A 13022-nucleotide genomic window follows, 5' to 3' on the forward strand; every position below is an offset into this window, starting at 1 on the left:
GAAGGGAAGCTATAAGAATTGAGAAGTTATCTTGTATAAATTTAAGCCATGATCAAGAGGGAAAACAAAAAGCTCAAGCTGTCAGGTTACAGCAGTGTGCAGCCAGGTATTTAAGTAGTATTAACATCACAACTGCCTTGGTTTTGCACTTTTCCTTAAGGATGCAGTACTGCTTGCCATCAGGAACATGCAGATACAACAGATTGGCCTGTTATTTAAATCAGTACAATCCCTTTTATATTCACATATTACATCCACTAGGCATTGAATTTGAAATACAAGGCTCAGCTAGGAAATTTACACCTGAACCTCATCTTCATATTACCATATTTTTCACAAAAATATGTTGCTGATCCATGATATTGGCGTTAGGCTTTTGTTTGCTCCAAAACAGAATTAAGAAACTAGATCATAAACCCCGCACATTCCTCACATACTCCACAAACCCAGAACTGCTCTCCTAACTCATCACAGATAGATTTTCCTAGCCAGCTTTTCTGACAATGCTTTAGCCCAACCCAACCAAAGTCTAAGAACAGTTGTAAAATTAGTCCTACAGAAGACAAGAGATGCTTAAAAACAAGTGTTCAGACCTGATCCCAGAGATACTCTTTTAGTCAATCTGAGCATAAATCTGAGATCACCACACAGAACATGGGTAAAACTCATTTGTCTGTCAGATGCAAGATGATTCCGGAGAAGGAAAAATCAGCTTCAAACACTCCAGCAACACCTGCATGTGGAATCTTCAGGAGGCACAAGCTGTCAATGTCCACAAACCACTGGCTGAAGAAAGCTCTGCTACACAAACAAGGGGATTGGTTTGTTCATGCTAGGTGCCATTTCTGTGGTTAGTTGCTGCAGACAGATCTCTTCCTGCCTTGATTAGTTTCTCAACAAACTGGAGAAGGAGCCTCAGGAGAAAGGAACTCTTAAGCTTCCCAAGCTCACCTCAATTGGGATGTCCCTCTAGCACTTCCCTCAAACTCTACACATCTACTTGTAGTTTTCCAGTTCCAATCTTAATGCATGACTAGTGCTGTTATACACAGAAATGTTTTAAAGTTTTCCCTTCAAAGGAAAAACAAACCTAGATAACTAAACAATAAATATCAGAACTCTTCAGACTTATGTTGCAAAATGAGCAATTAAAATACATCCAGATGTAGAATAATTCCCCATACTGATATAAACAGCAATCATTACAGCTGCAAAGGAGACCAAAACTTTTGAACTTACTGGCAAAGAATCTTCAAGAATTACAGCATCATAAATCTATAAACCCATGTAATTGTGAATTTCACGTACAAATCAACATTTGCTCTCCAACATTAAGAGCAATGGTGAAGGACAACACAGAACAAACTGAGCACCCATCACATCTCATGCATAGTAAGGAAGCTGAGAATACTACCTGACAAAACCTTGTAGCTCTCAGGAAACGAAACTGACAACAAATTGTCAAGGAAAGCTACATATATTTAAAGCCTATTCTTAAAAGCTTATGTAGCAATAGTTAACTTGATTTTTATCTGTTGGGTACACTCAGGTCAAGTAGAAGCCGTCAGTCTTCTGTTTAAAAGAAAGAAAAAACGCTCCCCGGACTAGAGGTGGCTACAAGCAGCTTTTTTCAGCTGGGCACCTGACAGCACGGAATAGTTTCTGGTTTAATTCTGACAAGCTCATTTTTGGCTTCAAAATTTTTAATTCCAAATTTCTGTTTCACAGACAAGTAATACAGGGGAAAGTAATCCTCAACTGGCAACAAAACAAAGCCTGGGCTTATTAAGGAGTACATCAAATATACACAAAAGTCCCAAGACTTACAGCAGCCTCTGTATGCTCAGTAACACACATCCAAGCCTTTGACGAGCTTACAATCTAAGTAGATATGAGACAAGCTACAACCAACCTGCAGTAATCAGTGTTTGCTACATGACTTATCTTTTGTGCAGATAAAATGGCTTGTCACTGGATAAACTAAGCAGAAACATTTTTGAGGTAGGCTAAACTGCTGGAAGACAAAGAACACTGGAGAATAAGGCAATTGCACTAAGATGAAAGCAGAAAAAAACCTGAAAATGGGTAAACGAGCAGTCCACGAGCACTGAGTGAAGAGGGTCTAGCAACAATTCCAGCATGTTCTCCTGAGACCTGGAGGCCCCTGCTGCAGCAACTTCAGCATCTGCTCCTGCTGGCTGGTGCCTCCCTCTGACTCTGTCCTACTCAAGCCAGACCTCATGGCAGCGTTTAAGAACAGCAGCAGCCTGTTCTATAATTCTATAGGATCTCTCATTACTGCATATAACAACTTGAAGCAAACACTCTCAGAAACCTTTCAGTTCTAGGTCAGCCTTGAACAGAACAGGTTCTCATCACTACATCCTGTTTCCACCTGTGGGAACGGTGCTGAAGTGCCAAATGGCAGGAGTGTTTGGGTTAACACAGCCTGGTGGGGATTTGCTCCTGTGCACTTACACCTGCTGCTCTGCTGCCACAGAAGTACACAACCCTTTCTTCAGAAGTCATACACTGACACTTGGAAACACATTTATGATAATCATGTCTGCTAAGCATAAAGCTATTTTAGTTCTGTACCAGAGAATGAGACTTTTTTTTATTTTCACCTGAAGAGTGTGACCTCCTCTAGACCTGTCAGCACTTTCTCCTAGCAAGAGGCAAACAATCCCAGCTGGAAGAACGATGAGTATCAGACTGTTCGACAGCCACAGAAACGCAGAGAACTCAGAAGTCTCTTCCTACTGTCATTCCACTCTTACCACAGGAAAAAAAAAATGTATCAAATAACTCACATTTTCTGTGGCACTCCAGCCTTCAGCCCTGATTTAGTTACCTTTTTGCTAAGGACAGATTTCAGCATTAAATGCCAGACTTGCTGGGAGTATGAGTATGTACTTTTGGATCAGCTCCAACCAAGAAGCACAACTGAAATGGGAAAACACACTTCACCGAAAAGAGTATCTCAAAGAGCAAAAGCTACTCCATTTTTCTTTATCGCACAAGGTTTTGCAATACAATTCGCAATCTAAATTATTTGCCCCCTCTGCAAATAATCAGTAATAAGTAGAAACATGTATCAAAAAAAGTTCCTTAGTTGGTCAAACACAGAAATATTACAGACGTTAGATGTTGGGTATTACAAAACACAAAAATAGTCAAGGCAATGGCAAATTTAATTTTGACAGATGAAGACAGTAAAAAGTAAAGAAATTACACATTGCATGTTTTTTGTAGGTCAGTATTTCAGATAAGGCTGTAACACTAAATTTATTGGGTTTTTTAATATTACACTAAGATATGTGGTATTCTTCACAACACAATCCTTTTAGGCAGGCAAATAGTAATAATCAGCTCCTTTAACTTCAAGTCACTGAACTGAACTCGCCCATCACTCCAAGCATCCTTAACAAGGATCCTTTACAGCAGCCTTTAGCCAGAAAGCCTCAGGCACACAGAGCTCATTTCCGCTTTGTCCAAACACTGGCCAGGCTGTGAGAACACTGCAGAAAACTCCCATGATTGTTTATAAACTGCGCCACTTCCAGATTTTGCATCAGATGCATTTCAGAGCATAAACACCGGCTCCTCTGCCCCAAAAACATAGAATCTGAGTTCCTCTTTTTGTTCAAATATGAAGGAAATGCTGCTGAAGAACCACATTTTGTAATGTGTTTGATTTGCAGAATGTAATCAAGATTCAGGATATACATCAGATATGAATGCCAGTTTTTTAGGTGAATATTGGATTTGTTGTCACTCTTCAGTTACTGCTGTTCTGAATTTAATCAACAGTGACTCCACCAACAGAAATAATTTCATTCAGAAAGGAAAATATAATTGGTTTAGAAGTGCATACTGTAGAGGCAGAACTGCATTATAAATTAACATTCTTACACATTTCACACTCAGTATCAAGCCTTGGGGGTTAATCAGTAATCAGTTCAATGACAATATACCCTAGAAGGGCCAGAAAAAGGATGCAAAAACAGTGAAAGGCATGCAAGTACAGGTGCCAACGGCCTCTGTAACGATGCCATGCCAAGACTGGTACTGGCCACGACAGGAGGGCTCACTCTCAAGCCATACTGGAATACAGTAGTGTTACTCTTCTGTGCTGTGAGGAGGAAGCAGGGGTGAGAAAGGAGAAATCTCAACATTTGTCTATTTACAGGCAATCATTCACCTACTTATAATTGCCTGGGAGTTCCCTCAGAATTAAGAAGTGGGAATTGAAGCTGTTGTGACAAAGCCGTAAACAAATAAGCCTGAGAGCACCACTGCGTTTTTCTGGAGCTGTCGGTCACTCACTTTTTGTATTTACTAAATTTATTTTTTAAAAGGTACTCACTGAAAAGGGGGCAAACTGCTAAAGGCACAGGTTGGCTTAGGTTCCTGTGCTATATTGTCAGACCGACCTGTGCTTAAAAAAATAAAACAGCAAACACACAACTCTTCAGCTAAGCAGACTGTGATTACACTGATGTGATAGACTCAATTACTTAACTGCCAGGGGGTCTAATGCTGCTCATACAGACAGAAGCAAAATTACACATAAAATTACTGCAATATTCAAGATACCTCTTGATATCTCAAGAACTATGATTTTATTTTCTCCTTGGAAGTGCATTAAAAGCAACACAAGATCTGTTAGGGCAGCCAGAAGACAAATTCAGATAAATAATAAAATAAGGATTTTTCTGGCCAAAGTGCTACAAGGACAATTCACAGTTAAAAACAAACAAACAAAAAGAGATAAACAGCCAGACAGGGTCACTATGCTTTAGACACATAATTTAAAATACAAGAAGTACGCCTCAGTATTTGCAAATTAAGTATTGGCAAGCCATTATGTAAGTTAGATGCAAAATAAAATCCCAAGCTATTTTTGATAATTCAACAGAAGTTGTGCTTCAACATAGCTCTTGCTGACTTTACTGATATAAAGATGGAATATTCTGGGTTTACAGTAACACTGCAGATCCTACTGCCTAAGGATTTGTGATATGGAAAAGAAACTGTTTGCTTCCACGCTGGCCAGAGACTGTTTATTAACGTATTTGTTACAAGTACCACAGAACTGAATCTCAAAGTCACTGACTTAAAACAGAAAGTGAAACTCTGCAAAGATTTGTGACCCAAGCCCCCATCTCCTATGGCTCAGCTTCAGTCCAGAACCTTGTTCATGGGGATATTTGCATGTGAAAGAGGGATAACTGATAGAGAGATACCAATAATTGCATGACTGCTGCCTCTGAGGCAGCTGCTGATTCCCCATCGAGCTCCAGGCCACGCTGACACTGTCAAGGATGTCCATGATTCACCAGCAGAACACCGTTTACCCACTTGACAGAAAAATTCTACAGATGCAGTCAAAATACAGACTACAGGTCTTTTGTTCACAAGCATCTTTTGAAAGATGTCTAAAATTTGTATTTCACCGGTATTCATTCATAAACCAGGGCTACATTAAATCAGGATTCTCCTGAGGTGGTACTTACATGGACACAGATTAACTATTTCAGTACAGGATTTTAGAGCAGCAGGCAATAAAGCTATTTCTGCCAGAGACAGCCCTTAGAACATTTTCACACCACCATTCACAATAACAATTCAATCCCAATGGGAATGACTGGGCTTGACTACATCCTAAAATACAGACACAAGATCACTGCAGACAGCTCTGATTCAAATGTTGAGATTCAAAATAAATGGACAAAAACAACCTACCAAAATGCACACAGCAATAATTAGAAGCAAACAAGTACAAAAACTTGATGCTCCAAGTTCAGGATACAGAAAGCCTTTTTAATAACAGATTACCTACATGCCTACAATGTTTCTTTCTCTCAGAGTTCTTTGGTTATTGAATATCTGCACAAAGCAGTGACGGACAACATTGCTAAATACATTTTTATGCTACTACAAGGGAAACTCCAGCTTCCATTATTTCATGGAATCTCTTTTTATTTGCAGGACAGTCTCCTATTCCAAACAATATGCCAGCGATTCATAACCCATGGGGGAAGAAAAGCCCTACAACAAAACAAACCCCCCCACAGCATTAATTCACTCAAACAACATTTTCAAAAGCCACTAGTATTTATGAACAAAAGATCCTGGGCATCTCAGTAAGATTTTCGTCTGGCACATTATTTGAAATTATCCATTTTCTGCAACTACCCCAGCAGCAAAACAACTCATAAGCACACGGAGACGAGCGACAATATGAGAGAACCTCCGTGGAAAATGTAGCTTTGTTTTCTAGGAACTGTATAGAAAAATGCCTCCATGTTTAGGTTTCATCTAAAAAGCATGGGTAAATCCAGGCCCACACTCACGATATCCAAGCATTTACCAACACAGTGAACACACCAAGCTCTCCACACTCACTGCTGGATTCTCACACATCCCTTGCACCCGCACTTGGAACCATCTTCCTGCTGAACTGGGACGGCGATACCCCAGGCGATACAGCTTTTACTGCAAGGGATCCGACACCCTTGAAGGCACAACCTAACCACAACACGGAGCTCTCATACCCCCGAGCGAGAACTCAGGCGCTCCCCTCACCCTGCACACCCCGCTCCACCGCAATTCTCCATCCTTAAAGCACGCACAGACCGACACAGGGGACAAATGCCCGATTCCCTGAGACCGCCCCTGTTTCCTGAAGGCACATAGACAGCAGCCGTTCTCCTCCCCGGCAGCCCGGGCACACCGACAGCGCCGGCTCCGCTCCCACCACCCAGGGGAGAGCGACTTGCACCCCCCGGAACACCACGGTGAGCTCGGACACGCACGGCCGGGCGGGGCAGGGAGCCGCACAGCCCGGTGTCCCCGCACACACACACACATATACACACAGCCCTGGGCCCTTCCACACTCACACACACCGCTGTGCTCTCGCACACGGTCACACAGAGCCGCTCGCCCCCCACCTCCCCAGGCTCAGCGTGCCCCGCTCACAGCCCGCACCTGCACGGACGCCCGCCCCACACTCACCGGGCAGAACCGGCCCCCAGTGCGCCCCGACACCGCAGCCCCACATCCTCCACGCCCCGTCCCGCTGCCTCCACGGAGAGCCCACCAAACGCCGAGCACCCCACCGCCCCCCATTGCCCTCGCACACCGGGGTCTCCGCTCCTCACCCAAAGGTGTTCCCGTGGCACCACCTCGGCTGCCCCCACAGCCCCCCCCTGCCACCGCCACCGGGGACCCCTCCCGCTGCATCCCGGCACCCGCCACCGCCCGGCCCGGCCCCAGCGGCCACCACAGCGGCTACGCGCCCCCCGCCCTCAGCGCCGGGCCCGCAGCGGCCCCGCAGCACGCCCGCAGCCCCGGCCCGGCACTGGCAGGGCCCCCTCACCTGCTTGCGTGGTGTCGCTCAGGTCGCAGCCGCTGCCGGGGAAGTCGCGCAGCTTCCTCCCGCTCAGGCACAGGATGCCCGAGCTGCCCGCCTCCTCCAGGGCCCGTTCCAGGCTGCGCACCGTGTGCGACTGCGGCAGAGCTGCCGCGCCCCAGTGCGGCCCGGACGAGAAGGACAGAGTGAGGTGCGCGGGGATCCCGAGCCCCGCCGCTCCGCTCCCGGGCACCGTCCCGCTCCCGGCGCCGCTGCCGGTGCCGTTGTTGCCGCCGCCGCCCCCCTGCCCGGCCGCCATCTTGACCGGCCCCTCCACAACAACGGCCGCCGCCGCTGCGCAGGCGCCGCGGGGCCCGCAGGGGGCGCCGCGGGACGGGGCGGGGCTTCGCGGCGCCCCTCGGCCGCGCCAACCAATCCGGGGCGGCGGCGGCGCCGAGGGGCGAGGCCTCCTGAAGGGGGCGTGCGGCTCTGTGCCCGCGGGCTGGCGCGCCGCTAGGGGGCGCTGCCGGGGCTGAGGGGAGCGGGACCGGGATCGGGATCGGGATCGGGATCGAGATCGGGATCGGGACCGGAGCGGGATCGGATCGGGACCGGGACCGGAGCGGGATCGGATCGGGACCGGGACCGGAGCGGGATCGGATCGGGACCGGGACCGGAGCGGGATCGGATCGGGACCGGGACCGGAGCGGGCAGCGGAGACATCCCGGGAGAGGGGGGAACCCAGGACAGAGGGCCCCGGAGCTGTCCTGCACCGACAACGTCAGAGCCTCCGTTGCCTCTGCCTCGCAAACCCAGCTCCCGGCAGAACCGGGCACGGACTGCCGAACCCCGCGGGTGGCAGCTGGAAAATCACCCAGGAATCGTCCGTGGCACAACAAAGGGAAGAAGAACGAGCGGCTCTCCCTGAAATGGGTGATGGAACGCTCACAAAAGCCCCACAGACACGAGTGCCTGTGGCTCAGAATGCTTAAGGGCAGTGGGGAGACATGAAAAAGAAGCCACTTACAAGGTCCAGGGCCCAGTTACCTGAATAAAATGCAACAGAGCTGCTGGCATACTGATGGATACTGATGGACAGTGATGGATAATTGCCTCCCCTACCATGTAATCAGTCCTTGTTAGGTGCTGCATATTTATCTTTCAAATATTGCTCTGGAGCTGTGATTAGGAAATGCAAAAGAAAGCCTCATAGACCCACCTTTTAATGCAATTCTTGTATGTCTGATAAGCAGAATCTGCTTTTAAGCCTTGAACCTCATGAAGGTCCTTACATTCTTGAATTGGATTGGGTTGGTTTTTTTTTGTTTATATTTTGCATGCATATGTCATGCCTGATTTGGGGATCTAAGGGAAATTCCCTCTCTGTGGGCTATGGAAGACACTGGCCTTCAGCCAGCAACACATCGCTGACAGACAGCTGAGCCACTATGGATCACAAAAGGATCAGCCCTGAAATGGGATGTGGGTGATGTTCAGGTGCAATTCAGCAGAACCGGAGCCAGGATCAGTGAGCATCTCCTGAAGAGTGAAGGCTTCAGCGCTGCGCTCTGTGCATTTGGGGATCTCCCTGCCCAGGCACACAGACTGCCCTTCCAGCAAAGAGCTCTGTGTGCAAAATGCAGCTGTGGGGGGAAAAGGGGTCCCAATCTCAAATTTCACCTGCAAATACTGTGGCTGTCTGCTTCCTCTGGCCTTAGCTGTGGCTGCTTCTGGGGGCTGTGGGATCCAAGCTAGAAGATGAACATCTGTGTCAGTCTGGCTGGGCCAGAGCTTCTGCTCTTACCCTGAAAAAGACAATCATTCCCTGGATTCACAGCAAGAAACTACAAGGCAAACCTGTATAAAGACTGCTGACTGCTGCCCTCGGCCGAGGTTCCAGCCAGAGAGGGCGGAGGGTGAATAAACTCAGACTGGTGTTGGGCCAAGTGTGTAGGATGATTTTGCCTGCAGACATGGAGCAGGAGGCACGGTGGCTCTGCAGCTGGCAGGAGTGAAGCAGAGCAGGAGCCAGGACCAGCTCCAGCACATAAATCCTACTAAATGTTAGAGAAGCTCTGATTTTCCAAAGCATGTGGCTCCACACAGGGCCAGCTCAGAGATGCAGATTGATTGTCCTCCCTCTCAGCCACATCACGCAGCTCTTTAGAGCCCAAGTTAGATAGAGAAAGAGGTTAAGCTCTCTTTGTATGAAATAGGCCTGACAAATTGCCAAAGGGTTAAAATGTTTTTTTGTCACCAGACTTCTCATGTATGAGGGGTCTTTTTATCTTTAACCAAATACTCACTGTACCTGCAGGTGCTCCTACAGAAAGCAAGCCAAGCTTGCTCGGTCTGCTCAGACACACTCTCACATCTTCAAAGGAACTGAAGTTTCCCATAAAGGAGGCTGGAATCAATGTCTGAAGCTTTTCCCAACAGCTCACCAAAAATTCCCAATCTTCAAACTGTTTTGTGCAAATTCCTGCTTACTGAAGCAAAAGCTTGAAAGCTGATTGCAGGTTCCTGTGGCAGAGCACATTTACCTGTGGGGGTCATTTATCACCTCCTGTGATAAACCAGAACAGATGTCTGGAATGCTAAAGTCTAATTACTTTTATTTATAATGGATTTCACAGCCTTTCAAGAGTTCTTTTTCCCCATGCCGTCCTTTCTTTGTCATTTCACAAGCAAAACCAGAGGTACTACTCTAGTTGCAGAAGGCTTGCCAAACCAACCTTCCTGGCACAAAGAGCAGTAAGCCATAGCTGTGCCATCCCTCAGTTTCTCCTCCAAAACAGAGATTGTTACATTTTCTCATTTATTATGGAAGCTGAGTACAGGAAGAGATGGAAACGCTCAGATGTTGTCATGAGATTGCAAAAGACAAACATATTTTATTGCAGCCCTGCCAGACAGAGTGGAGTTTCAGGAGTTTGAACATTTCTGCAAATCCCACACTTCCATGAAGAGCTTTCACTTTGAAAGTCTTTGTGGTTACCCACACCTGCTCCAGATGAGATGAAAACTCATAGATATGACTTCAACAAATTTCACGTTAATGCCTCAGGGAATAAGATCTAGATCAGGCTTTGATCTATCTAACTTTCAACATGGAATTCAAGATGTGGTTGCTCACAACCCTTGGCACAGCTGGCCCGAGGCATGCCCAGAACAGGGCAGTGAGAGTTGCGTGCCCGTCCTGCCGCTCTGCCTGCGCTGCTGCACCTCCTCTCAGCCCTGCTCAGCACCATCGCTCACAGAGCCAGAGCTCCCCAGGGCACTGCCTCCTGCAGACAGCCAGATGGGATTATCTGTAACGCTGGTGTGAAATTGATTATGACAGCACGGACAGCAGGAGTGGAGTTACCTTTGGCACTCTGCAGCGTGTGCTGCGGGCTGTGTCCCAGCGCCTGTGGCCAGGACATCGAAGCAGTGACAAAGCCCAGGTGCTGCCCAGGGCATTGTGCAGAGTGATGCTCCCTCGACACCTCCACGGTGCTGCCAGGCCTCTGCCAGGCCACACAAGCTCTGGGCACCTATGGCCAAGCAACAGGGATTGTCAACAGCAGGGAGACCCATGAAGCTTTCAGTGCTCCTGAGTTAAATACTTGAGGTGAACGCAGAGCAAGGCTTTGTCAGTCTAGATTGCCATTTGCTTAGAGAAATGAAATCCTCCTGAAATGTCAGCACTGACGTTTTTGCATCCTTTGGAGACTTCTTCTCGCTTTAAGCAATTAAATGGGAGCTTTCCTACTGTTCTTTCTGTGCTTCTTTACAAGTACACTCAGTACTCCTCCATGGGTGACACACTGAGGGTGCACAGTCACTCTTCCTTCAACACTCCCATGATCCCGGTGCCATCTTCTTGATGCCTCTTCAAATCCTTTGTGTTTACTTTGCTTATCAGCACATGCTCCATGTGTCATGGATATTGCTTTTCTTCTTCGAGACCTGCAGGTGTGCACAGCTTCCCACAGGCAGTTAAAATAATCTCCAAATACCTGGAATCAAGATTCATACTAAAGTGGCACCATCTGGCCCATTTTGAAAGTGAAGCAGGCAAATTATACATATATTCCTTCTTAGATCAAAATGGCAAATGCCACTCTATCTCTGCTAAAGGCCAGTCATTTATCTGAAACACCATTTTAAAGAGCTAGAAATAGCTCAAAATACTCCAGCATTTGATGCTTGCATAGAAAAGGAACAAGCAGGATTCTGTCTAGTTGCCTTGGCAAGCAATATCTGCTCTTAACGTCTTTTTGTACGGACCACAATAAGAGAGCAGATCCACTAATGAGAATATCCCCGATGCCTTTCCCATTGGGAGCATCTGATTCATTGCACAGCTAGCAATGCTTCATCGAGCAGGAGGAAACGCACTTCTGAAGGCAGCGGGGAGGGGAACATCTCTCCTTAAAACTGCCATTTCAATTCCCACCTACTCCAGCTACATCCACTGGGAATACCTCCTTGTGGTGCTGCAGAGGCCTTTGTCCTTTGCTGATCGTTTTGGTGTGATTTCAAACAGGATTTGTCCTTTAATTCTATTTTGAATATCTTGTTTGCTGTGCAAATTTGTATTAAATAACTGTGATATGAGGCACCTCTGTGAATAAAAGACAAAGTGACCAGTGTTAATTTTGAGAGCATGGCATAATATTCGTTACAATAATAAATCATGATGAGCAATTTAACATGCAGAAAATTCACTAAATCTACTTAGAGACCAAGAACACCTTTCCCATAATACAAGTGCTTGACTGCTGGCACATGTTCTGCTCTCCCACCGAGTTTATTTTTGTTTAGTTTTAACAAAAAGCCTTCTAGGGCTCCCTGAGGATTCATTATATGACAAGAAGAGCATCTGATAAATTGAAAAGCCCAGTGCCCCAAAGTAACACTTGTTCTTCTGGAACAAGTTGGTCCTGCCTGTGACTGACAAGGGGAAGGAATACCTGGTGCCCTTGGCAGAAGTGCCCCAGTGCTCTTTGAGGGCTCAGCTCGATGGTTTGTTGCCATGGTATCAGTGAGTCAACACAAAACTAGAAGAAAGCACAATATAAATACTCCCCTCACCTTTTCCTAGTTTCTTTTTTCATTGTTTGTCTATTTATTTCCCTTTTTAGCTGTGAAAGTCACATTCCTGACATTCCATTTTTAGGATGCAGGGTCAAGTCTGTCTGCCAGGCACCTGCAGTCCTCTCCAGTGCAGAGGGTTTGTGCTTTAGAGGAGGTTCTGGCTCTCCAGGCCTTGTCACCAACTCCAGCATGTGTCACCCACACCGTTGATGTGAGAAATTACTCAGGACTGAGATGATGGCAGTGCTTAGACATACTAAGCAAATGGGACACTTGCCAAGATGTTAAGAGGTCACAGACTGGCAGCTGAGAGATAAGAGCACATATCAGCTCATGCTTCCCAGATGAAGAAATATGGCTTGGAAAGGTTTTATCATTGCCCTTAATGCTAGGCACTTGAAGGAAAGCAGCTAATTAAACCTCTCAGCTGGTGAAGTGGAATTTGGTGCAAAAGCTGTGTTGTAGTTCCATGAAAAAAATGCCCTTTGAATATTTTAGAAGTTGCCATTTCTAAACTCTGCCTTTGTCTTCTTTGGTTGCAAATGTTTGTTTCACTAAATGTGATCAAATAGAAACACTC

General features: G+C 46.6%; 1 protein-coding gene across 2 annotated transcripts in view; it reads right to left on the reverse strand.

The window, feature by feature from the left end:
- LRCH2 (leucine rich repeats and calponin homology domain containing 2) overlaps positions 1-7679 on the reverse strand; it is a 37427-nt gene extending 29748 nt beyond the window's left edge. For both annotated transcript variants that reach the window (XM_040083869.1, XM_040083868.1), the window contains exon 1: positions 7388-7679. In XM_040083869.1, coding sequence (XP_039939803.1) covers positions 7388-7679 — 292 coding nt within the window. The remainder of the gene's footprint in view (positions 1-7387) is intronic.
- Between the last annotated feature and the right edge of the window lie 5343 nt (positions 7680-13022).

Source organism: Hirundo rustica, chromosome 21 (genome assembly GCF_015227805.2).
Source record: "Hirundo rustica isolate bHirRus1 chromosome 21, bHirRus1.pri.v3, whole genome shotgun sequence".
In the NCBI taxonomy this organism is placed as follows: Eukaryota; Metazoa; Chordata; class Aves; order Passeriformes; family Hirundinidae; genus Hirundo; species Hirundo rustica.